We start from the raw sequence: 24433 nt of genomic DNA, 5'->3' as shown, positions 1-24433 counted from the left end.
CGTGTAGCTGTCAGGATAGAAAGAAAGGACAGAAGTTGGATGATTGCTGGGTTGCCAGATGATTAAAGTGGTGTTGTCATATTTGTGAATATTTTGTCTGGTTATGAGCATATGTGGGGTATATTGCTTGTTATTCTGATAGATGTATGTACTGCAGCTTCCGTACAGTCACTGTCATGCTTTCTGTGCATTGAAATTGAATTTTATGAAAAGGCTCATTTGAGATCTATTACAGAGAAGCACACATACACACAGGTATGTACTTGCTCTGCTTTTAGCAGGGATACCATTGCTTTCCCCACTCAGTTCAGAGACATGCAGATCAGATTAGCGTCTTCCTTCAGATTTTGTTAGATTCTTCAGGATGTTTTACCATTTAAGCTTTCATGTTTTAAAAGTGCCCAGCCTTCCGGGTGAAAGAAGCTTTCTCCGGGATAAATGGACACTTGATTGTCATCTTGAGTCTCTTGTCATTTGATACAGAGAGATGCAACAGTCCTCTCTATTAAACAGATGGGTGGGACTCTCCTTGAAACTTTAATTAGAGGTTTCAGCCTTTATGGCACGGACACTAATTGCAGAATGTAGCTTTGAATTTTATGCTGACAAATAGAGAGTCTCATTTGATTCTGGAAAGAACGAGATCTGACAAGGGGACTTGAGTACACATTTTTCTCTTTTAAGCTTTTGTTTGTTTTGCTCTCTAGTGTTAGCGTTACCTATTTTTCAGACTTTTTTTTCAGATACAGACTGTGTTTTCAAGCTTATATCTATACACTTTTATTTTTCTTGAAGAATACAAAACAACCGCTGCTACTTTTGTTCAGATGCTCTAATGATTATTCTAGGTCCCAATTCTAGACCTTTCAATGTGTTTACACTCTCATTCTGTGTGCTGATCTTTCTGTATATTTAGCTGTAACTGAACGTACTTCTGCCTCTGAAGAAAATGTTTGATTAATCTCTGATTGTTTTTAGATACTCCCATGAGTGAGTGTTCTCTGAACATTATCTGCTTTATTTATCTACAGTAGATTTGTATAGAATAGTCTAATCCATCATTGCCTTCTACCTTAAAAGAATTCAAATCGGCTATAAACTATTATGCCATATTTTGTTTTGTGGTTGGTTGGTTTGGGGGTTGTTTTAGTAAATTTAATCTGCAAAGTAATCAACAGTATTTTCTGCAGAGAATCTCTGCCAAATGTTGGCCCGATCCATTCAGCAGGAAATATCTTTGCTGTGTGGATCATGTTGAAGGCATACAGAAGTAGGCTAGCATAAAAGAAAAAATAGCCTTATAGGAAGACATGAACTGTAGGTAGGACAACCTGGCACTGAGGGAATGCAGAACAAGCCTCTGTGTTAATTCATGTGTAAAGCAGCTTCCAATAGCAGCTGCAGACGAGGAAGTGCAGACGGTCAGACATGACAAGATACAACCTTAGACTGACAGATTGACTGGCAGGCCTAGAGGGTTGCAGGGATACCTCGTGTCACATACACAACTCCAAGAAGGCGAGAGAGTGAAATATTTGTAAAAAAAACAACTAATTGCAGCAAGGAAACAGTAATACGAGAAGTACTGTGCTGTTGGTTTATACAGCTGGGAAGGGCAGGAAGAGGGGAGGGGAGGCAGTGATGAATGGGGCATATCAGGGAGATGTCTTAACCATGCACATTTTGGGAAACCCCTGATTGCGTGACTTGTCTTTTTAAGCCTGGCGAACTTATTTCGTTCTCTTCCCATTGTGCTAGGATAAAGGAGAATTTTTACCATCCTCGCAACGAGCTGTAGAGCTCTTTTTAGTTTTGTAACTACAAGGCAGCTATTTCAAAAGCCCAGAGCATAGTCAGCTCAAGAAAAGGTCACATATTTGGTTAAGTACCTTTTGTTTAACTTAGGTATTTTGTCAGAAGGAGAGAAAGAGCACTGTTCTTGCAATGCAACACAACTCTAACAACATCTTCATTTTGATTTCAGAAGTCTACAGAACAAATGAAGAAAGTCCCAACCATTGTCCTGTCTGTCTCTTACAAGGGAGTCAAATTTATTGATGCAACAAATAAGGTATGTGCAATTGTTCAATATTAGCTTTTATTTCTCACAAATGGGAATACCTATGAAGCTGGCTCTGTAAGAACACCAGGCCAGAGAGGGGACAGAGTTGCACTTTGTGTTTTCCTCTCTTTTTTCTGTTCTTTCCAAAATGGATGAAATCACATTGTCATTGTCCAGAAACTCAGTCTGGAGGACAAGTGAAGCAGCTTTAATGGCTCATTTGGAGAACATTGTGTCCAACCTTATCACAAAAGACATTTGGCAGGGAGCCTCCATGGAATCCTTTACCATATTCTTCCCTATAGAGTTCCTTAAATATGCAGGAAAAAAAATATACATTAATATAATTTTGTAAAAAAAAAGTCTCAATGAGGAATAACGATACAAGGTTTTATCCAGGGCCAGTCATTGTAAGAATAAGAAACATAAGCCTCGAATGTCCTTTTCGAAAGTCAGAGCCTCTCTGAGAGCTGTTTTCCTGGTACAAACCATTTGACTCCCTGAACTACAGCAGCTTCTTAACAGTTGTTATTCCATTTTTTTTTCATCTTCCTGTGTGGCAATGCCCCTGTGCTTTGTTTCTTACATTTTAAAATACATCCAATATCTAAAAAAAACCAAACAAAAGCAGAAATTGAGAGATCAGAGAACTCAGTGATGGATAGAGCAATGGGTTCTTGCTTAGCCAAAGTAAAATGTACAAGCTCTGTAAGCAGGAGTAAAGTAATGCATTAATTTCTCTTCTTCGGATGTCTAAAATGGCATGAAAATACAATCCATACTGATGCTTGCATATGAATAGAAAAGAAATTATCTTTTCCGTTATGTGACTGAAACTCACTAAGCAATATAAAAAATAAATCTGACAACCCAGCTGCCTGACCAGGTTAATAACATATATAGTTGTTTTGTGTTGCTGAACATTCAGACCACATCTAACCCAGTATCTGTCAAACTTGCCAAATCAGTCAGTTTTTAAAGGTGTTTAACTAGAACTGGGTTTTAAATGAAGGAATGAAAGCAGATATGTGAACTTCTGCTGGAGTTTGGAAGCCATGTCTAGGGTTACAAGATGGCATGAGAGAAAAACAGAGGTGAAATTACTGTTACGTCAAGCCTGGCATATTTGCCAGAGCAGAGTGGCGAGGGATTCCTGTCAGCTCCTTTTTCTTCTATTGAGTCAAAACTGAGCTTCTGCAACCCTCATTTCCTTTGTGTTCTCTGATGTGCAGGGCATAAATCAGGACATTGTAATGCTGTTAACTCTAACTTGGATAAGGCTGTTTTCAGCTCTTAAATCTCTTCTGTAGTGTAAAGGATGTAACTGCAATGTCCTTAGGTTTACAAAAAAAGCCAGGAGAACAAAGGGAGCTTCCAGTGTCTCTTTGCACAGTGCATATAATCTTATGTAAGATGGAAACTTGAAAGAAGTTTGGCAAATTGCATTAGGTGGCTCTAGACCAGTCCCACTGAAATCTTATGCGTAGTAGTGCAATAGACATATTTGATGGAGGTATATAATGCCACAGTCCTGTGTTTTTTCTCAAGTGGTAGATTGCTTTCTCTCCGGTTCAAAATCTGCACTGCCTTTCCCTTCTGTAAAAACCAGGTAATAGCCTGCAACTCTCCCAGGAGCGTTGTTATCATCCTTGTCCACAGTGTGCTGTACCCAATTCCTTCAAGACCCAAAACAGATTAGCACTAAGGTGAGATCCTATTCAGACTCGTACCGCTTCCATATGAGCTTATAGTTGACAGCGCTGGGCACCACTTAGCCATAAATGCATACTTTTTAATGACAAAAATAACTAGCAGTTTTGTGCTTGAAAACTCAGCTCTCATGGCTGTTCATCCTTTTCCTTTATGCCACCAAGCTACGAATTTGTATTCCGAGTTGTAGCAGGCAAAGCTTCAGGTGACAAAGGGGCCCTGACCTCGTTCCACGACAGCTATTTCAGTGGCGCCTGGAAGCTTGGCATGACACCACTTTGACTTGACACCATTTCTTTGCAAGTGAGGCCAGAAAGAAATTGCTGCTTAGGAAAAGCTGACTTGCAGAATTTTCTCGTGGGTCGCAGCTAACCCTAACTTCTGGGCGATTTCTGCCAAGAGGTGACTCATCCATCACGAGGTAGGCAAACAAAAGGAAGGCTGCTTAGCAAAAACCTGATCTCTCAAAGGTATTTCCTTAGCAGAACCAGAACGGGCTTTCAGCTTCCCTGCTTTTTTGGAAGCGCTGGAGGTTTCTCTTGACAAACCGGGTGACGAATTTTAGAACGATGACTGTACAGTGTCGGTCAATGCCTGAGGCGTGTGCCCTGAAGAGTGAGCTGGTTTAGCCTTGTAACTTCCACAGAATAAGACTATGAGTCCACTGGTGTAGTGACCCTAGGAAACAGTAAGCGCATGCACTGAAAACATTTAATTTTGAAAGGGGATCACAGAGGATATCCTAGAGAAGCTAGGGAAAAAGCTAAATTTCACTACTGATTTTCATCCAGAAGGTTTATTTTAGGTATAGCTCATTTTATTTGAAACAGTCTTGATATGGATATGTTTCCAAACTTCACTTGGTTTAAAGTTTAAACATCAAAATAATCTCCATGAGTTTTGAATAAAGTGCAAAGCCCTGTGTCAGCCCCAGGTCACCTCAGAAAAGTTTCAGCTTAGCAGAGCTCTCTTCACATACACTGCATAACTTCAAGTGATTACTTTGTGGCTCATGATTTGGCATAAATATTTCACATGATTTGAAGACCTTCCAAGCTTTAATTCTTTCTGCCTTCTAAACTACAATGTTGCCAGTACAACATCAGTGACAGCATATTACAGCTGTGTCTGTGGGTATCTAAATCTCTTGTTGTGGTATAATTGTAATTCTTATCAAAATCTTTATTGAGGGTAAAAGTTATCAATTTGAGAACAAAGCAAATAAAATGCTTAAAGTAACATAAAAAGCCAATGATTGTTAAGCAGAGATTATACGTGTCATTATAAATTGGCATATATTGAAACAGTACTGGTTTTATCGTTTATATGAATAATGCATTAAACAGAAATAATCAAGTATGTTGCAACAATTTAAGATTAAGAGGATTACTTCCTTTCTTCAGTAGCAGTTTCCTTATCTTGGTTTTTCCATAATTTGAAATTTGGAATGCTTTTTATTAAGATTTTTTCCTAAGCCATGATTTCTTCAATTAGATATATTAATATGTCTTTTCAAAAACTTGACACCCACATGCAAGGGGGAAAGTTGCCACTTAGCAAATGAGAGAAGATGTGGCAAAGCATCTTAAGTGACTTAGCTGCATATTTTTCCTGTTCTTCAAAAAAAAAAAAAAGAGGGGGAGGTAAGGAGGTGGGAAGGAAAAGAGAGGGGTGAGGGAAAACCAGAGGTGCTCACAGATTGTTCTAGCTTGGACAGACACACTGAGTCAGGAGCAAACAGTGGCTCTGCAAGGGACCGGGACACTACAGATGTCGCGTGTCCGGTGGTGCAATAGCGATGTCATGCTGCAGCAGGCTTGTTCACTTTGGGCTTTTGTGGAAAAGCCAGAGCTACAGCCAGCAGGGCCACAATTCAGAAAAAGCATATAAACTATTTGCGAAGTAAATTCATATTCAATGGATCATTCTTCTGTTTAAACAAATCATTTGAAATGTGTGTGTTGCCGAAGCAAGGCCTAATCATAAGCCACTCTGCAGTATATTCTTCTCTGACTTCATGGTTCCTTTGGCCTGAACACAATAATTACATATCAGCGATTTATGTAATGAATATTCATAATTTTCTCCAAAGCTTTAAGACAGCTTTTTTTTATTTCATCAGACAGACATGCCCCACCTCTATCTCAATAGTGTGCTATAGCTTACATTGGCTGTTGCAAATAGTGTTGCTCGGTGCATGAATGGTTTAATTTTTCTACATCTCTCTTACAGGATGCTGTTGTCAGTAAGTGGAGAAAAGTTGCCAGATCCTCCTGTAGTTATCTTTTTACTAAGCAGAAGCCTTTCAAGAGCTCTGGGTTTCAATTTTAAGTGATGTTTGGTCTCTTTTTCTCTTGAAAAAAAATACAGCTGAAATTTGTTGAACAACACATGCAAAAAACTGGATATTGAGCCTGTTGGGTTTCACGAGATCCTGTCTGTCAGTAGACTGAAACAGTGTCATGTAGTGATTGCTCATTATACAGAAAACCAGCAGCATCATAAGATGCTTATATAGTGCTTTGAAACTGTATTTACAGCTGTAGGCCAGGAAAGATGTCTCTTCGACACAGGATACTGAATAAACTGTACAAAACTCAAGCAGATTCATAGGGAAGACTCTAGAATGTAATTGTTTCCTACCGGATTATTGGCAATTTTAAATATCATTGCAGAGAGTCAAAATTCCAATGACCTGTGTGAGATCATACATGGGGTGTATTAAATCTCTTCTTATTAAGAAACTTCTGAAATACTTCATCACAGCAGATGAGCATAAATGCATAAAAACACAGCTTTTATGTCTCTTTTACATTTAATTCCTAAATTGATTGAAAATATTTTTTTTCAAACAGAATATTATTGCTGAACATGAAATCCGTAACATTTCCTGTGCTGCACAAGACCCTGAAGACCTTTCTACATTTGCGTACATCACTAAAGACTTGAAGACTAATCATCACTACTGCCATGTATTCACTGCGTTTGATGTGGTCAGTTTATAGAAGACACTTCATTTAATAGTTCTTTGTAATAGTAATATTTCTTTAATTCTGTTAACCATTTTCCGGGCATATAGTGATTAATGGAAGGTATCATTCATCTACCGCATGAAAAGACTAATCTACTATGGGATAGTAAGAACTTTTCTGGAGAGGAGCAAAGGTTTTCTTTGATATTGTCTCATTTCCCATCTGAAATAGCTCACCTCTGTAATCTCAGCTGCTGACTGTAAACTTAGCGAGTAGCTTATCGTACAAGCCTTGACACATAATTCTTCTAAGCTAAGCTATAGCCTTCACAGAAGTTTGTAACAAGCAGATTTGGCCACCCATTCCAAAATCCCAGCACACACCAAATACACAAATCAGAACTGGATCGATGCGCTTTACAGACGGTGCTCAATCCTGCCAAGAGGTAGATTCAGGAACTAGTTTAAACTAAGTCTGCGGGGTGTCCTGCATTTTTGACTATGTTGTACTTCCTGTGTAGTCAGGGAAGGACTGGTTTGGTGATGTCCAGCCTTTTGGCTTTTACCCTCATGGGTCCATCCCATGTGGCCAACAAGGGGTGAGAGGGTTGGACACTTTCCTGTGGGGGCCCTTTGAGCTTGGACACATCCCACACGCGTGATGCAGATGTGGGCTGATCAGATGTTACCACTGTAAGTGATTTCTTCAGATTTATTAGCCCTGCTGTTCCAGGAGTTGTAGTGTTTCAGCGTAAAGCTGGATCAGTCCCAGTAACCCAGGCATCTCTCTAAATATTGTTTAGACTTTTGACATTATATTGAATGAACTGGAAAACTGAAGCTTCCTCCGTAAATGTGTAGAGAATGTATGAAAAGTTTTGAATTCACTTTAGCCAGAGAACTGAAACTCTTACAGATCTGACAAAGAAGAGACCGCGTGGGTAGCTAATTATGTATCTCAAGAGGTCCTAGCATTATTTGGCTACCACAGTGAATTTGAAAGTTTTGAAGCATCTGCGATAAGAGATCTATGCAGAGCATTGTCCTTTCTATGTTACTGTGTAAGAGATTACTCCTGTAACTGTCAACAGATTAGTAGTATTAGATGGCCCCTCTGTTCTTCTCTGTTTTCTGACATGTCAGTGGGAGTTTTAGCTTAACAAATAATGCAGATACAGAATTTGGGGAGATTTTATTTTAGCAGCACCTTTTCCTTTTCAAAAAGATGCATTTATTTTGAAAACAGCAAAATAATGCTTTAATTCTTACTTTCTTGTTCCAACCTTCTTGCCTAAAAATATCTCAAAAATGATATTTCAGCAAAAGTCCTTACAGCTCCTGTTATTTTGGTGGAAAATTACTAAGTTCTTCCTATATTTATGCTTCTCGAATAGTGATGCACAGTCTACTAGTGTTTCAAGAAATCATGAATACATATCAGTTAATCAGTCATATTGTTTTCAGATGAATTTGGTGAAATAAGTAGTGGCTCTAATTTTTAGGACTAAGGGATTATTGTCCAAAAAGTTCAGGAATGCTTGCCATTTGAGTTAAGCACAAGAGAAATTTAAAATGCTGTTAAAACCTTAAATCATTCAAGAAAATTATTTTAATATAATATAATGTGTATGAATGCTTGAAACGCTTACATAAATATAAATAAGTTAAAAAAAATAGATAGGTCTGAACAGAGACATCATTTGTGACTGGGGAAACAGTTAACGTTGCAGAGCAATAGCATGTAGGGTAGTTCCAATAAAAAGATGTACAGGAAGGTAGGTTAGAAGGAATTTTTAGCATTTTGGTTCAGTGCTTTTGTTGTTTAACTCCTCTGCTGACATTTTAGTGTCACAGGGAGTAGAAAAAACTTCAAAATTGTGTTAAAAATAGGTAGACCATGGTCAACAAGATGTTCCATTATATAGATTTTAGTGATAAGTGAATCAACTGAAATCAGACTGGTTGTGTGAGTTTATTATTTCTCGCAACCATTTAAATACTTCTTAATGGTTTCAAAGTACTGCAGGTTCATTTATAGGTTTAATAATCAAGCACAAACACAGACCCAGGTGTAGCAGATGAAATTCATTTTCTCCTTGCTTGGCAAGGGAAGAATAGTGATTCAGGAATAATTACAACATTTTGCTCACTTCCTGTACTTTAGGAGCAGCATTTAATACCCCAAGCACTTTAAATGGCTATTTTAAGCAATACAGAAACTTCAATGTCTAACTGTCTTAACTTAGTTTCCTCTGCAACATAATCCTCAGTAGGGTGTTACCTACTCAAATATTCTGTTTTTTGTGTTGTTTTATTTCTCAGGATCTAGCATTTCTGATGCAAGTACAAGCTCCGTGGAAATAGCTAGATATTCAGAACACAAGCAAACAGTAAATTAAATTTTCTATTTCAAGTCTAACACTTACCTTAGCTGGTCTTCCAGTTTGCTAACAGAAACAGTCCTGTCCAATAGTCAATGCATAGAAGTTCAATCATATTGAGAAAAATAAGGTTTAAAATTGTAGAAATCTACAATAAGGCGTAAAAAAAGATGCAGCTTAAATCATATATATTATGGTAATACAATATATGCAACGGTATGAAGAAAATTTGACTCTCTTAGGTCCTTCAGTTCCTCAGGAAACGTGGGCAAGAACAATTTTGTTTTTGCAGATAGGAAAGCATTTTAGTGTAGTGACATGTCAACTACCAGGATTTCTGGTACTTAACCATATGGGAGGGACTGTGTGTGTAACTTCTGTACTCAGAGTTAAAATTCTATAATCATAATTGCAAAACCATCAGGCTTGATTAAAGGACACTGAAGAGGACAAGGTTTGGGGGAAGAAGAGGATTTATGGCTCAATATTTGAAATCTACTTCACTCTCATTCACTTGTAAGGCAGCTCTGAAACTACCAGTAAGGGATGCCCTCTGGAGAAGCAAACCACCATAACAGTTCCTGTGTCAAATTCTGCTTAATACGTGGGAGACATCCAAAGTAATTTCCATCAGATATTCCTTCATTGCCCAACGCACCTATGAATAGAAGACAACCAGCATAAACTGGAAAAATTTCTGCTCTTGTTCATGCCGAGGATTAGACTGGTGCTCTACATAACGCAAAGACTTTTTTTCTTTTCTGTGTTCTTGTGTCCTTCATTGCAGACTTAAGCTGGGTATGAACTGGAAACTGATAGTACACAAGCTTGGCAGAGAAGCCAAAGCGTGCATTCACGTCTCAAAGTTCTGTTCATTATCTTCCTCCAGGGGATTAGGGGACTTTATAAAATTTTCCGCCATTCATGTGATCATCCAGATAGAGTGTGGCATCCCCCAGAGCAGAAAACTTCTCTCCTTTGCAGTAGCCAAAGACAGCATGCCCAGACAGCCTGCCTCCCTGGGGAATGTTAGGTGGAATGTATCAAACCATTTCAGTTGCTCCTGGCAAACTTCTTGAGCTGGAGAACACTCAGGTACAAGGAGCTTTCAGCTCATAAGTAAATGGATCTCTCCTCTCTCCTCTACATCAACAGCTTTTGCAATAGCCTGAAAGGCCTACTTTGGATGCCTGTTTCCATCCTCCCATTGCATACAAGGTACCTTTCTGTGCCACACTGGAAGAGAGGGATGGATTCGGAAGTTTGCCTTCCACGATTGCTTTAAATCCAGAATGAGAAAGGATCAAGAATTTAAGTTGCAGAAGTGCCTCATGCAGCTCAGGAGTCTGCAAATGTTACAAGCAAACGTCAGCCATGTTGGTCTCATCACACCGTCTTTAGCAAGCTGAGCTTTCTTCCCCATAAATGCACGAAGGCTGACGTGTTGGAAGGCATGGACAAGTCCATATCCTTTCTAGATCCCCAAAAGTAACAGTTTAACAGTTTTGAGGTCTGGAGGGGTAAAGCATATGTACGCTTAACGGTGTAAATGTATACGTATGTCAGCTTTGAATCTGAAAGAGCTCCTGTTACTAGTAAATAACCTTCTCTTCCTTGTCAGGCTCTTAGAGTAGAAATCCTCCACATTTGGCCTTCACGATTTTGCTATAGCTGAGAAGCAGGGAACTGATTTCATCTCAGGGGATGGACATTTTAAACTGCATTGGGATTTTTCAGCTTTTTCAAGTTAAGGTTCCATATGCTCTGTTCTGTTTGATTTTTTGCCAACTGCGGTTTTAAGTTTGGTACCTTGAACACAAGGTGTCCTAATTGATGTTCCTACACATCCAGTGTGAGGGTAGCTCACACTAATCATCTGAGAGGCTCCAAAGGAAGCTTCTTCAGTCAATCCAGTCTTCAAAAAAGACCAGGTTTGACATTGATCTTAAAGAAGAAAGTCATCACCTAAAAGCAAAACCCCATAAAATCCTCGTTATTTGAAAAGTGCTTTCGCAAAAAGGCAAAATCTTACTTTTTCAAAAAATTCCTTTGCAAGTGACATTTTAGGTTTTTACAGCTCAAAAGACAGAAATCTTACTCTCTTTTTAAAAAATATTCCTGCCGCCTCAACATAGCTTTATAGAAGCATGAAAACACAATGAAGAAGCAGCGCCTGCCACAACTTATACAGTTAAAGTCGTTTAAAATGTAACAGAACAATTAACCATTGTAGTAGGTTGGCTCAATTAAAGCGGCTGAAGAATCCTGACTCAGACGTGCACTGGGGCATTGAGTTGTAACATTACGTGGCAAACAAGGCAATTGACCTCAATTTCTCATCTCCCAGAAATTATTGCTTAAAGCTGTTAGCTTACTCATTTTCCTTCTCTGCTGTGCCAAGCAAAGAACAGGCTTGTAGCAGCCTCAGAACCACCATGGTCCTAAGAGTTTTGCCTCCTTTCCAAGGAGCCTGATGGGGTGCTGTAAGGGTTGGATGGCCTTTACAGTGACCGGGGGTCTACAGCTTTTGTGCGAAGTGTCTTTCTGGGAGCCAGACCGGTTTCTTTCCTTTTGTGCCACATGTAAAAGAAATCAGATGGTCTCCTCACTGCATCAGGAGAATTTCCATGACGGCCTTTGTTGTTTGGTTTTCTGCTCCCATGCCCAAGGGAATCCTGCATTTACCTCTCCAGTATAACCCATGCAAGAATCCACACAAACTCTAATCCTCATATTCTTCTCCCAGGACTACAGGCAAGACATTCCTCAAACCAAACTTATTTACTTCTGTTTTTTTTTTTTTCAAAATACAATTTTGCAGACGCTTTTTTTAAATTTTACAAGGTAGACTTTTAAAGCTCTCCTTACCTCCATTTGCAAACTTCTCTTCTTCAAGGCTCTACCACAGCACACAACATATGACATTTATGTACAAGTTATGGTTCAGTTTACATTTTGAATATTGAACAGAACAGTGATTGTTCTGTTTTACTTGCTATATTTCAAATATTTATTAACCATAGAAACAGTTACATGGTTCCAATGGCTTTCAGGCTCTAGGCAGGCCTATTTTTTTTCATTTTACAGACTACAAAAGAAAACAAATCATAGTGGTTCCTGACAAGATGCAGGACCCAGTTAGATTTATTGCTCAGCATGGCAAACTCTCTGCTTGTCTCCACGCTTATCTCAGCACTTTTCAGGCCCGTCTCTCAGTGACCTTTTTGTATGCCACACTGGATGGCACATATTCTCAGTCCCACTAATATTACAGTCTACATTTTCTCTAAGCCATTACTACACCCTGTCTTCTTGATGTATTCCTTAGCAATAATATTATCCACTGTAGACAATCCTGTGATGATATAGTGTACTATCTTACTGTCATGACAGCAGATTAAGATGTCTTTAGAATAATATTCTTGTGCTACTAATAGGCACACTCATTTTCAAATAGTATTATTCTATACGTTTTTAACAATTACGCTGTTTGTCTTAATTCCAGAGCCAGCATTCTGCTAAAAGGCCGGGCACTGTATAATAGTCCCTTTAGCCTTTCATTTATTACTCCACTGGCAACTGCATCTTCAGTGTTTCTCGGTCCTGCCCAGTTTCCTCAAGTTAACGGGGAGACAGTTTGGAGACCACTGCTGTCAAACCAGGCAGACATTTTTATTTGGGCAGCTATGAAACTTTGGCTAGCTTGCTGTTGTGACTGCAGTCATAACAGCTGAGGGCATATCCCAGTGGAGGAGTATAATTGTTTTCTGTCTGACCTAACAAAGACCAGAGTTAGCCCCTTTATAAGAATCTCTTATAATGAGCTAAATATGCTGAATTTAGCCTACAGTGTTATCACTCATGTATACTGAGATAAAAGGATGGAATTTCTTCCTGACTACAGTGAAATTACAGTGTAGGGCATGAAATAAAATGCTTATCCTTTTAACTGTGGTTTAACGATTGAAGGGCAGATAGCGTACTGCCAAGTGTCTTGCCTTGCTTTCTGGCTTATTGCAAACTCAACAGTTAGTTAGACTTGACCAGCTAAAAAGATATCATATCTCATTAGTAATTATATCAGAAACATGGGAATTTTAAGGGATCCCCTCCTTTCAAAGCAATGCAGGATTGCATCCAACTATGGGCTGCAGAGGTTCAGGAAGGAGAGGGTAATGTCTGAATTACATCAAAGATCTATGAATTATTCTGAAGAGACTGTAGGACATAAGGAGACAAGACCACAGGCTTGCAATTGCTCTGCAGGGGGTTGAAGCATTATGGGAAAGTTAGGAGCTTAGAAATAGACTGTAGCAGTAGGACCCTACAAAACAAACCCACAAACCTGAAAAAACCCCATAGAAATTCACTTACAGTTTAGATTAAGGTCAAATTTGAAACTCACAGCTGCTTTTTAGTTGATGTAAAGCTGTACCAAAAAATATTTATACCGACCCCCTGGATCCTTATTCCTGCTTTATAAGATTTCTCACAGGTTTTCTTCCACATACTCAATGAGACCTTGCCACCAAACTGGTCTTAGTCTTAAAAGCCTGATTTCTTTGGTCATACACACTGACGCTGACAAGAGTGTGCTGACATGCCAGTTTCAGCTCAAACATTTTTACCTCTAGAAAACAAAACCATCAGAAGGTTGCCCCAGCACTTGAAACGTGCATCCGATACAGAGCACTGACTTTCAGGAACGCATAGGTGCACTGTATCTGCGAAGCAGAGCATGCACTTTCAACATTTGGTTTTTGTCCTTTTGGAAGCATCACACCAACGCTGCATCCCCTTCCTGTGATGTTCGGTCTGAGCACAGAGCATCCTGAGGTGCCCGCCCGGGGAAGGCATGCGTCAGGCTGCCAGCTCTGGAGGAGGACGGGTCAGCAGAGGAGGTCTGAAATAGAGCGAGGTGGAATGTCAAGTAGATGCAGTATTGTGGGATGGGTGGGATCTTGAGAGCAGCAGATACAGGATGAGCTGGGAAGTTGGGAGGGGATTAGTGCACTTGTTCTAAAAAGAGATGACACACTCACCCGCTCCTGTTTCCATGGTTGGTGAGACAATGTTTTCAAGGTTTTTAGAAGTAATCACTTTCAGTACAATAAATTACATTTAGATTGTTTTTAATCAGTGAGAAATCAAATGACAGATGTATATATTGCAGAGACTTAGGAAGTTAGTACCAGTATGATTTTAATTATTTATATTACCAAACGCTTCTGCAGACAGCACTACCCCAATTCATGTATATGACAATAATTCAACCTCACTCCAGTTCTAACTGTTTTCGTTTTGTTCCAGAATTTAGCTTACGAAATCATTCTTACATTAGGACAAGCATTTGAGGTGGCCTATCAGCTTGCACTACAAGCACGAAAAGGGGGCCATTCTTCAACCCTCCCAGAAAGCTTTGAAAATAAACCCTCCAAGCCTATTCCCAAACCACGTGTTAGTATTCGGAAGTCAGTGGTAAGTAGAAAGTAGTGGTGCATGCAAACGACAAAACTCGGCTGTACAATTAAGAGTTGATATATGTAGAAGCTGTAGAAATCAATCTGCCCGTTGAGTCAGCAATGCTCCACGTCTCCATTGTGCCACCTCTGCTCGTCAGCTGGTAGGGTCACATCACTGCAGCATGGGCAACCGCTTCACACCACTGCTTAGTTCAGATTCCTCCAGTTTAAGATGTTGCTTGGCTAGTGTTGCACGTATGTCTCTTATAGTAATTGCAGAGCTTTAATTGATTCAGTCTAATATTCTAATGTATTGTGGCTTTTTTAAGGGCTGAGGAGCACAGCCGATACATACCTCTACAACTGTGCGATTCCATGGACTTTCCTGATCCTGTACCAGGAAATAAAATCAGCACCAAACTTGTTTGATACAACTGCATATGTATGCAAATCAAATTACAAATTCAAATCAATTTACAATTATCTTCTCATACCAAGCAACTTCTTTTCTTACACCTTTTTTTTTTTTTTTGACCCTCAGCACACCTTCCTGTTCCAAAACTGGGATTCAGTTTCTTTTCAATATTTTCTTTATAATCCCAAACTCCTAAGTATCCAAGCTCATTGGAGCCTACATATTGATTGTCTTCTAAGTGCCCTCCTGAAGTGCATAGATGACAGAGGAATATTCTTTTATGGTAGGGCTTTTAAAAAAATTATGAACACTATTTTAAATCAAGTGAGAATACAGGCACCAACTGACTTGGGAAGGAAAGGGGAAAAATGACCACAGACTATTATATTCACTGGCTAAAAGGTGAGAACCATACTCTGTGATATCTAATTATTGGAATACAGGAAGGTGTGGGGTGGGAAAATGGCTGTACACTTTGTTGTCCACTGACAGCATCTTCATCCATAAAACTTTAGGGAAATTACATTTCCTGATGCAATCATCTGTCTCGGTAACAAAAGGACTTCTCAAGATCAAGTCTAGCTTTAAACATAGCTTTAACAACCTATGATGATGCCCTAGAGCTTGGGGATAGGCACAGCTCTGAGCTAAAGAGGAAACAGAAGGCAACCATGGGAACATGGGAGCATAGACCCCACTACTATAGGACCTTGACAATAAAGGATTTATTCCGTGTTGTATTCATTTAAAGTAAAAAAAAAAATACTGCTGAAACGCTGTGTGCAGAGATGGTAACCCATCCGTACATTTGTATTTGTCTTAAAGCAGATAGATCCAGCTGAACAAAAGACTCTTGCGAATCTACCGTGGATTGTTGAACCTGGACAAGAGGCCAAAAGAGGCATTAATACCAAGTATGAAACTACAATTTTCTGATACAAAACTGTCCCCCTGTTCCTTGTTGTGCCTTGCACGCCAAGCAGTCACAGCACAGCCTTTCCTTTATGGCAACATTTCAATCCAGCAGAGAGGAAGACTGCACTGTATGAGTGGCCTTGTAACTAACAAAAAAGGCTGACAGTCATTTCTGGTGATGTTCTTCTTCCTGCAGCACTGACAGAAGAATGACACCATATGAAGACTTTTAAAATTACAGTCCACAAGAGGAGTGAGAAACCTTATTTTTCATGCAGTTCTCCCTTGTGACTCTGCCACAGTGCTTTCTTTGATTTCTTATTTTAGAATTCTACTTTTTAAAAAACACAAAAGGTCTCTAAACTAACACTAATGCTGCCTATGAGTAGAATATTTGATTGGTTTTTTATTCAAATCTTGGCAGTTTTTAATTGAAATAGAACCAGAATTAATAAGTAGAGTATTTGTGAAACCACTGGATTCATTAATAATTACTGTGTTGAATAAAGAACTCATTAAAGTGACAAGAAATTAGGCACTCTGATTTCTGTGTGCACTGGTTTTATATGTAATCATCGGTGTCCTTTGATCCTCTACAGAAATAGGAACCTCTTGCATTGTAACAAAGGATCAGAGTTTTATGAATGGTTAGAAGAAGGTATTAATAATGCACAGAAAACATTTATTAGATATTTTTATGGAAGAGAAGTACTATAGGAAAACATATGAATATTTATGGAAGGAAGCCAGATTAATTATGACAAATGTTGTTTATTTTAAAGTTAAGTAAACCACTGCTATTGCAGCACTATGAAAATTGTAAGAGTTGTAGCATCAGTGCACTGGATGTTCCATGTGATCAGTCTGGAATGAAAGTGGAATGTTCATTCTACTACACCTACATATAGTTTATGCAGTCCAACATTGCTATAGCCATGAATTCTACTAGTATTTTTAAAAAATCATCTCAGTGGTTCTAAAAAAAAAAAACATCAAAACAGCAGATTTTGCTATCCAGACTTCTGTCACAGAAAGCTTGTTTGGAAGAGTGTTGATAAAATTCTACTGCAAAACATTTTCTAAATAAAAATAGTGAGAAAAAGAAAAAAATTCCAAAGTAATAAAAATGTTTTCATGGAACAAAATAGTTAAGCATTTGCTTAATATTTGATTAAATAAGATTTACTTACATTTTCTTTGAAGTGTTTTAATTTTTTTAATGTCTGTGGAGTATTTGTATAATACCATGATGTATATTTATGTAGAACTGAAATTATAACAGTACAAATATCACTATAGGAGAAAAATGGCATTTTAACGTATATTGTTCTATCCAGTCAAATTGTGAATCATTTTGAAGTTCATTATAGAGATATTGATAAATTGTGTGGTTGTCTTAATGTTTTTTTAATTATTATTTCATATCCAGCTGAGGTTTTCAGTTAGAATCATCAGTTGGTAAATTCCAAAAAAATGGATAATTGAACTTGGTTTAAACCTGATAATTGTATACGGTTTAGTTAAACCTAATCATAGCGCTGAGTGATGACATACTTTTAATACAGTATTCAATTTACTTGAACACAAGAGTTCCTTGTACATATTTTGCCTATTCACTGTTGATATGTACGTAGTCAACTGACAGTAAAAAAATAACACTAAAAATATGGTACCAAAAGGAAAATTGTATAGGAGAACAGTAAATAGTAGCCTCACTGCAACAAATACTTATGTAAATATGCTTGGGCTTCCAGTTATAAATTTTGTAATTTTGTCATTTATTTATATCCTATAAAAGCACACAAAATAAAATGAAGTTGTACAGTCCCAGTGTTTTGTGCATCATTTTATAATGGCTAAAGGACGTAAGGGGCCTGATCCAAAGCATACTGAAATCAGTGAAAGCTCCTCCCCTCCCCTTTCCCCGATTTCACTGGGCTTTGGGTCTTGTCTCACGCAAATCCAGGCACTGCTCTGAAGACAGCTGTGGTTTAGAATACAGATTTTTGTTTACAGGTGGTAAATACTTGATACTTTAAAGTCCTGAATTAACTGGTTCTTGGGTGTCCTGCTGAATTGCTGACTTCCCATATTTAATTGCACCCTGTAAAGACTCACAGAGGGAGTTATGTTAAAACACATTCACTTCAGGCACCAGAAGGACAAAGAGGCCAGGTTTTCAGGCTATAAAATTGGGGCACCTCTTACGAAGCTGAGTGACCCCTGCAATTAAAGGACGAGACAGGAGCTGCAGCACAACTCTGAGCAGATCTAAGGGAAAGGAATGAAACCACAGGAAGAACTGGCAACTTGCTGGAAGAATTTGATCTAGGTTCATCAAAGAGATGTCAAGCAGGCAAGGTGGCACAGTAAGCTGCTGAACTTGTTTGGAGAGATAATCAGGGCAAGAGACTGAGGATGGCTAGCAAGTCTGATGAAAGATGAGACACATTAAAGCCTGGTGGGGCCGGGAGTGAGTGTGAAGAGAAAAGTTTGGGGATGCAGTGAGTCAGTGAACAATTGAGCTCCCACAGCAGGCATAAGTTGAAACTGGAAGGAGAGAGAAGAGTTAACAGGCATAAGGCACTTCCGTATTGGCAGAAACCTGGGGTTTTAGATGGAAACATTTTCCTTACTAACCGATACTAGCATAAGCCAGTTGGAAAGAAGTCCGTGGGGTGTCCTCTGGCATGGGGCAGTGGTTCAGCGTTCCTTTCTTCAGATCCAAAGAGCCTTCTACAAACCTGCACTAACTCAAAGCAGTTACCACTTGATCGCTAGTCCTTTTTAGTCAAGGTGACTTTCCATTAAAGTTCCTAGTATGCTGGAAGTGTATATAGGCAGTAAGGGGACAATGGTCAGTGTTAAAAGTGAAGGTAGGGAAAAAGCCAGATACCTCTAAAAGATGAGAAAGTGAGGAGAACTGCTATTCTTGACCTCTACTCAAGGTAAGAGGGAAGCAGAGGCAGTCGAGTAGAGCATGTGACAAAACCGGAGTGTTTGGATGCTGCAAAACCAGGAGTTAACTGCACCAACTGCCTTACAGTGCGAGGGTGGAGAATGGGCAAAAGAAGAGGGATGACATGGAAGTAGATTGCATTTGACATGAGAAGGTAAGGAAATCAGAGTCAAAGTGAGGTAAGTGTGGGTGACAAAAGATTGAGAATTATTTGGGTAGTGACATCTCTAATATGCAAGGTAAAAAAAGCTGCTGCTGGGAGAAGACAATGTCTGGAGAAACTCCTGAGGAAACAAGAGGGAAATTCTGTGTTGTGGAGGTTTTCCTAAAGCAGATGTTGCATTTCAGACCAGACATGGTGAATCCTCCAACCTGGCCTGGTGTTAATTAAAAGCCAGAGGAGCTACTGCTCACAGCTGGCAGGAGGAGACACTCAGCATCTCTGGTTCTGGTATTCTGCCAGTAAGTTTGAGAGGCTGCTTCTCCTGCAGAACCACTCTGTTACACATGCCTTGCAGTTTGAAGCCAACATCTCAGAATCAAAAACTGGCATGGCCATGAAATGGTGACCATTGGGAAGAGAATTAGCAGGTCACGAAGAAAGTTGTGTCAGTCCTTTGGAAAAGAAAGCAGCATGCTAGACAACTAATAAACTTCCACATCCAACGGTGAAATAGTTTATAGCTTCCATTCTAGACTAAAACAGGCGGTTTGTGCCACGTGCACAACTCATTTAATTTTGCCCTAGATTTCTTTCAGTGTGCGCTGTTCAGCTGTCCCACTTCACACTTCACTGAAGGATGATGTCTAAGATGCCATCAAGACTACGGCCTAGAAATAGTAACTTCAACTGTCTCCAAAGTACCAGCCCAAAGAACAATTGACTCTACGGATGAACTGTGTAGCAGTAACAAGTACGTAAGTGAAAGACATGGCATAAGGATTAGAGACAATATTTAGATGTGGGCACTTAGATAAGAAGAGGGATATCTTATCTCATGTAAAAAGACCAACTGAAGAGGGTGGGAGAAAAAAGGACTCTGAACTTGCTGGAAGTGTCAGTATTTCCAGCTCACTGGAAAGCACAGGGGGATAATGCTCAGGCTTCTACAGAAAAGCTCTGTAACTTCCTTCAGTGAACCAACAACTTTGCTAAACTAGCAAACTGACTATTGCTATCAAGCCCACCCTTGAATACACTGGTTCTAGTTCATTTTCACACCTGTGAGCTGATAACCCAAGCCAGACAGCGGCTGATCACAAGCTCAGCGAACTGAAACATACAAGATGCGCTTGCAGCCAGAGTTCACACTAGGACGTAGATTTTGTGGAACTGCTGGTCGATTTCCTTCCTACTGACTAGACAGCCACGCTCATCCTCATTACAATCCTGAATGCAACCAGCCCAAACACCGCTGTCCTGCTGAAGAGGCAGAGAAGAGAAATCAGGGAAGTGGCCTGGGATCCTTGCCTTTCAGGAAGGACATGCTCCAAATGCAGGAATGGGAACCGGCACCTCCATGCCTGGCTCCTGCTCTGGTACATTACCACAAGCAAAATTCTCTTCAGTCCTACTTAATATTTATATATATTTGCTAGTGCCACATATTTCACCCTTCCAATGTGGAAGTCGGGTACCTAGGTACCTTTGAGAATGCGGGTCTGGGTAAAGTGGTAACAACTAATCAGACAAAAATGTTATTGGTATGTAAACAAAACAAAGTTCTCTCTCTACTCTTGCCACCAAAAGCTTGGAAAACTACTTTTTTCTATCAATCAAGAAAGCTGAATTCAAAACACTTTACAACCACATAAGAAAAAGTAAAGCTTAGTCAGAAACTGAAGCCCTTAGACTTCTTCCTCACACACAGAAAATATATCACAGATTTAAAATTATAAGTTCACTTAATTGTAAGATAAATGCCTTTTTGTAATTTCTTTTTTAAACATGGCAATTCCTACCTTCAAGTCATAAGAACTGCTCAAATTCTCCAGATTCTTATCCAAAGATAAATTTATGTTAATATTAAATCCTTTTTAAAAAAAAAAAAGAAAAATTCACACATGATATTAAGGATAGGTCAGTGATTCAGAGAACATGTCCAGATTTGAAAGTAGTATATTTCTTATCTTTTCTAAATTATATTAGAAAACCCAGAAATTCAGGATGAGACAAAGGAAATGGAAATATGTTCCAGTATAGAGAATACACAAAGCATTAACTTTATCCTATAGTGACACCATGAGGAAAAAAGGAATAGACTACATTAATTTTAACAATACATTAGATGCAGTGCAGTCTCATTCTTGCACTTGTGATTATTGGGTAATGATAATTGCTAGGCTGCAGAATTAAGGGCTTGGGCATATCCTAAGCAAAAATATCCTAACGTATATAATTGAGGCTAGCACTGCTTATTTCTTGAGTTCATGTTACAAAGAAGATTAATATTTTTTACTTTAACTTACCTTTATATACTTATACTGTTATATACTGTCTCAAAAGTATCACTGACAGATTGGAATTGAGTGAATCTACTGAAACCTCCCAGTATCTGGGAATGCTGTATTTGATTGGAGGTTAATATGAAAAGATATTAGATCATTCACCGTGGCGATGTCTCATGACAGCCATAACATTTCACTCAGCTATACTTGCTTCAAGAATTACCTAGGCCAACTACCTCAAAGCTAGAAAGTTCCTGATTGCTAGGAAAACAGAACGATGAATACCTGTCACACCTGCAGGCGCAGCTCACCTCTGTTCAATACTGCACTTCCTAAAGCAGCCAGTCTTGAGGGTGCAAAGATTCAGAGGCCAAATTATACAGTACAAGAATGAATTTCTTCCCGATCCACAGATGACCAACATAACCCCTGCATCGTAGTGTTTCGTTACAGTCACGCTCCTAGCACAGACTATGCAGACCTGAGACAAGGAACTTTATCAGAGGGCCTCTTAAATTCCCTTCTGTACCTCTTTTTAGATGAAACATGCAAAGCAAGGGAATAAAGATCTTAGGTTTATAATAATCCATAACATTTGAATCATACAGAACAGCTGGGAAGATTTAAGTAGAAACTGAATGTTTTTCTGAGACATTTGTTTACACTCAGTTTTGCATAGAGAAGTAGAAATTAAGAACTAATTCCCTTGCTTCACATGATTTTACAAGGTGTTTTTTTTCCTTCCAGCCAATAGAACTTGTTATTCTTTTGTCAGCAAGGCTGAGAAGTCCTGCTTCTCTCCCACACCTCATGAATACGTCACTTCTCAGCCTTCTCTCCAATTCAACAAAATAAATTCAACTCAAACTTTACACTGCAAGACTTTTGCCCAGCCCTTAGGTCACTTTCTGTGGTCCTCTTCTAAACTTTGCTTGAATCCAAATACCAGAGCTTTATGCACTACAGCTGATGCCTTATTAATGAAGCACATAGATCACTTCTTCACTCCTTCAAGACAGATCTTTTTTTATGTATGCACAAGACCTGTTTACGTACCACTGCAGGCATTTTGGAGTTTGTATGGATGATACCATCCACTTTCATTTCCACACCACCATCTTCACTGGTCTCACTGGCATTCTTAAGTCCACTATGTATGACAAAGCTATACTTTGACCATAAGGTAACAAAAACATGCTGTTGGGTGTTGACAGCAGACACGCATCATATTGTGATAGCTACTTACTCTTACAATTCACTCTTTAGCCAGTTTTTATAATCTGCAGCTCTATTGTCAAAGGTTTGAGAGATCAGGGACAAAAATGTTTGAGAACACTGTACCAATAATGTGACCCATATTTTAACCCATCCAATATGTTCTCTACTAATGCTATGGAATAGAAGCTCTTTTAAATCAGTGTTGTGTTACAATAAACCAAATTCCCTAAAGAAATCCAAAGTTCATGTATTGACACTGTTGGGATAGAAAAAAAAAAAAATCACAAGCAAAACAGTTAGAAATCTGTCAACAATGTTCGCTGAAACCAGTCTCTCATAAATCACGACAATCAGCAATGCCTAGAAAATTTCTGTGCTGTTTAGAGTAGACTCTACTTTTCCATACAACCCTAAATCTACCATTCCACTGTTTTAGTCAGGACTGACTTCAGGTCAATAATTGCCTTGGTCACCCTCTTTCAACACACCAGAATTGTCATGATTCACAATCCTTCAGGAATTTCTAATTTTTTCACGACATGATGAATTTTACCAGGTGCAATTCAAAGGACACCCCATCTTATCCATTTCAGATATTTGGCTATTTATTGGTTGGACTTGCCGATTCAAAATTCTTTAGTTTGACCAAATGCAGCCTTGACACCTGTTAAGATTGTAAACCTCCTGTCCCTATGATTAATATATTCCAAATATTCTGTCTTTCCAACATCATATTTCGCCAGTGTGTCATTGTGATCAGCAGACTAAGCTACTTCGTGTTTAATACTGAACAACCTCTCATTTACTTTGTTTATTGATATTTCACTCGTTGGCGTACAAACCCCTATCAGTTGCTCCTATACTTTGTAATTTGCACTCTAAAATATCACAAACATCTCCTAATATATTTATCTGTGTTTCACTGCACCTTCCTCACCTCTTTTTAAACGATGTCACGTAAGATCTCATCTCATTCAGCAGGTTTTGGGGATGGTTGGGTTTTGGGTGGGTTTTTTCCACATCTGCAGAACTGTGACTCCTTGGACCCCTTTCAATGATTCTCAGCTTTAACACATCCTACGTTACATCTATGTTCCCAGCTATGCCAAAAATTGTTTTGCTGGAATGATTCCAAATCTGTACCTCCCTGACCGAGGTGATATCCTGTTCTACAAGGAATATGCAAGCAGAGTATGATAGGTTACACCTGGAAAACTGCTAATTTTTACACCTTGAATTTGATTTCATAATAAAGATTTCATCAAGGTTTGCTTTTCAAGAACGTCTCTGCCAATCCAAAGCCAAGCGTGTGGGTGTTTTTTCATCTTGCTATAGTTGATTTAACTTGTAAAAAGGAGACTTAACTTCCTCTCTATTTTCTATCAATTACATAAACATTCCTGTGAACAAGTCAGTAAGAACTTATGACAGATTTAGAGCTGCCTGGTGATAATTTATGAGTACTTTATGTTGGCCTGATTACCGAAATGTTTGTTATATGGCTTCGCTCATTTAACGTAGCAAGAATCTGTCAGGGAAAAAACAACTCTGAAAGGGAAGGATAGATTATAAGGTACCCAGCTTTCATTTCTACTCAGTTCTTAAGGAAAAATGCCAGAATTACTTGAATATCCTATTCAAAATAGCCTCTAAAACTGGCTTAGAGGAAGAAAAACCAAAGTCCAAGACTCCACAAGAGCAAAACTTGTGTTTCAAATGGAAAGCAAAAAGTGCTTAACTGTTAAAAAAAGTACTGTTTCTCTCGGTTGCTGTACAAACACCACCGTTGCAATCACACCTTCTGCTTTAACATGCCACTGCTACTGATCTCTGACTGCAGTCACTTATGATTTTGTCTTCACTTCCTCTGGGGAAGATTTTCTGCAGTCACT

At 38.9% G+C, this 24433-nt stretch overlaps 1 protein-coding gene across 9 annotated transcripts in view; it reads left to right on the top strand.

Annotated features, from left to right (window-relative positions):
• Positions 1 to 17743, top strand: part of ANKS1B (ankyrin repeat and sterile alpha motif domain containing 1B) — a 444006-nt gene extending 426263 nt beyond the window's left edge. For 4 of the 9 annotated variants that reach the window (XM_064451588.1, XM_064451572.1, XM_064451562.1 and 1 more), the window contains 5 exons: positions 1985 to 2071; positions 6628 to 6765; positions 14435 to 14602; positions 15827 to 15915; positions 16113 to 17743. In XM_064451588.1, the coding sequence (XP_064307658.1) occupies positions 1985 to 2071; positions 6628 to 6765; positions 14435 to 14602; positions 15827 to 15915; positions 16113 to 16149 (519 nt within the window). In that variant the 3' untranslated portion in view covers positions 16150 to 17743. Of the gene's footprint in view, positions 1 to 1984; positions 2072 to 6627; positions 6766 to 14434; positions 14603 to 15826 lie in introns of all 9 variants that reach the window. The other 5 variants (XM_064451622.1, XM_064451615.1, XM_064451579.1 and 2 more) reach the window with 4 other exon arrangements.
• The last annotated feature ends 6690 nt before the right edge of the window (positions 17744 to 24433 follow it).

Source organism: Phalacrocorax carbo, chromosome 1 (assembly GCF_963921805.1).
Source record: "Phalacrocorax carbo chromosome 1, bPhaCar2.1, whole genome shotgun sequence".
NCBI lineage: Eukaryota > Metazoa > Chordata > Aves > Suliformes > Phalacrocoracidae > Phalacrocorax > Phalacrocorax carbo.
The sequence above is the reverse complement of the archived record's forward strand: the minus strand, read 5'-3'. Positions and strand labels throughout refer to the sequence as shown.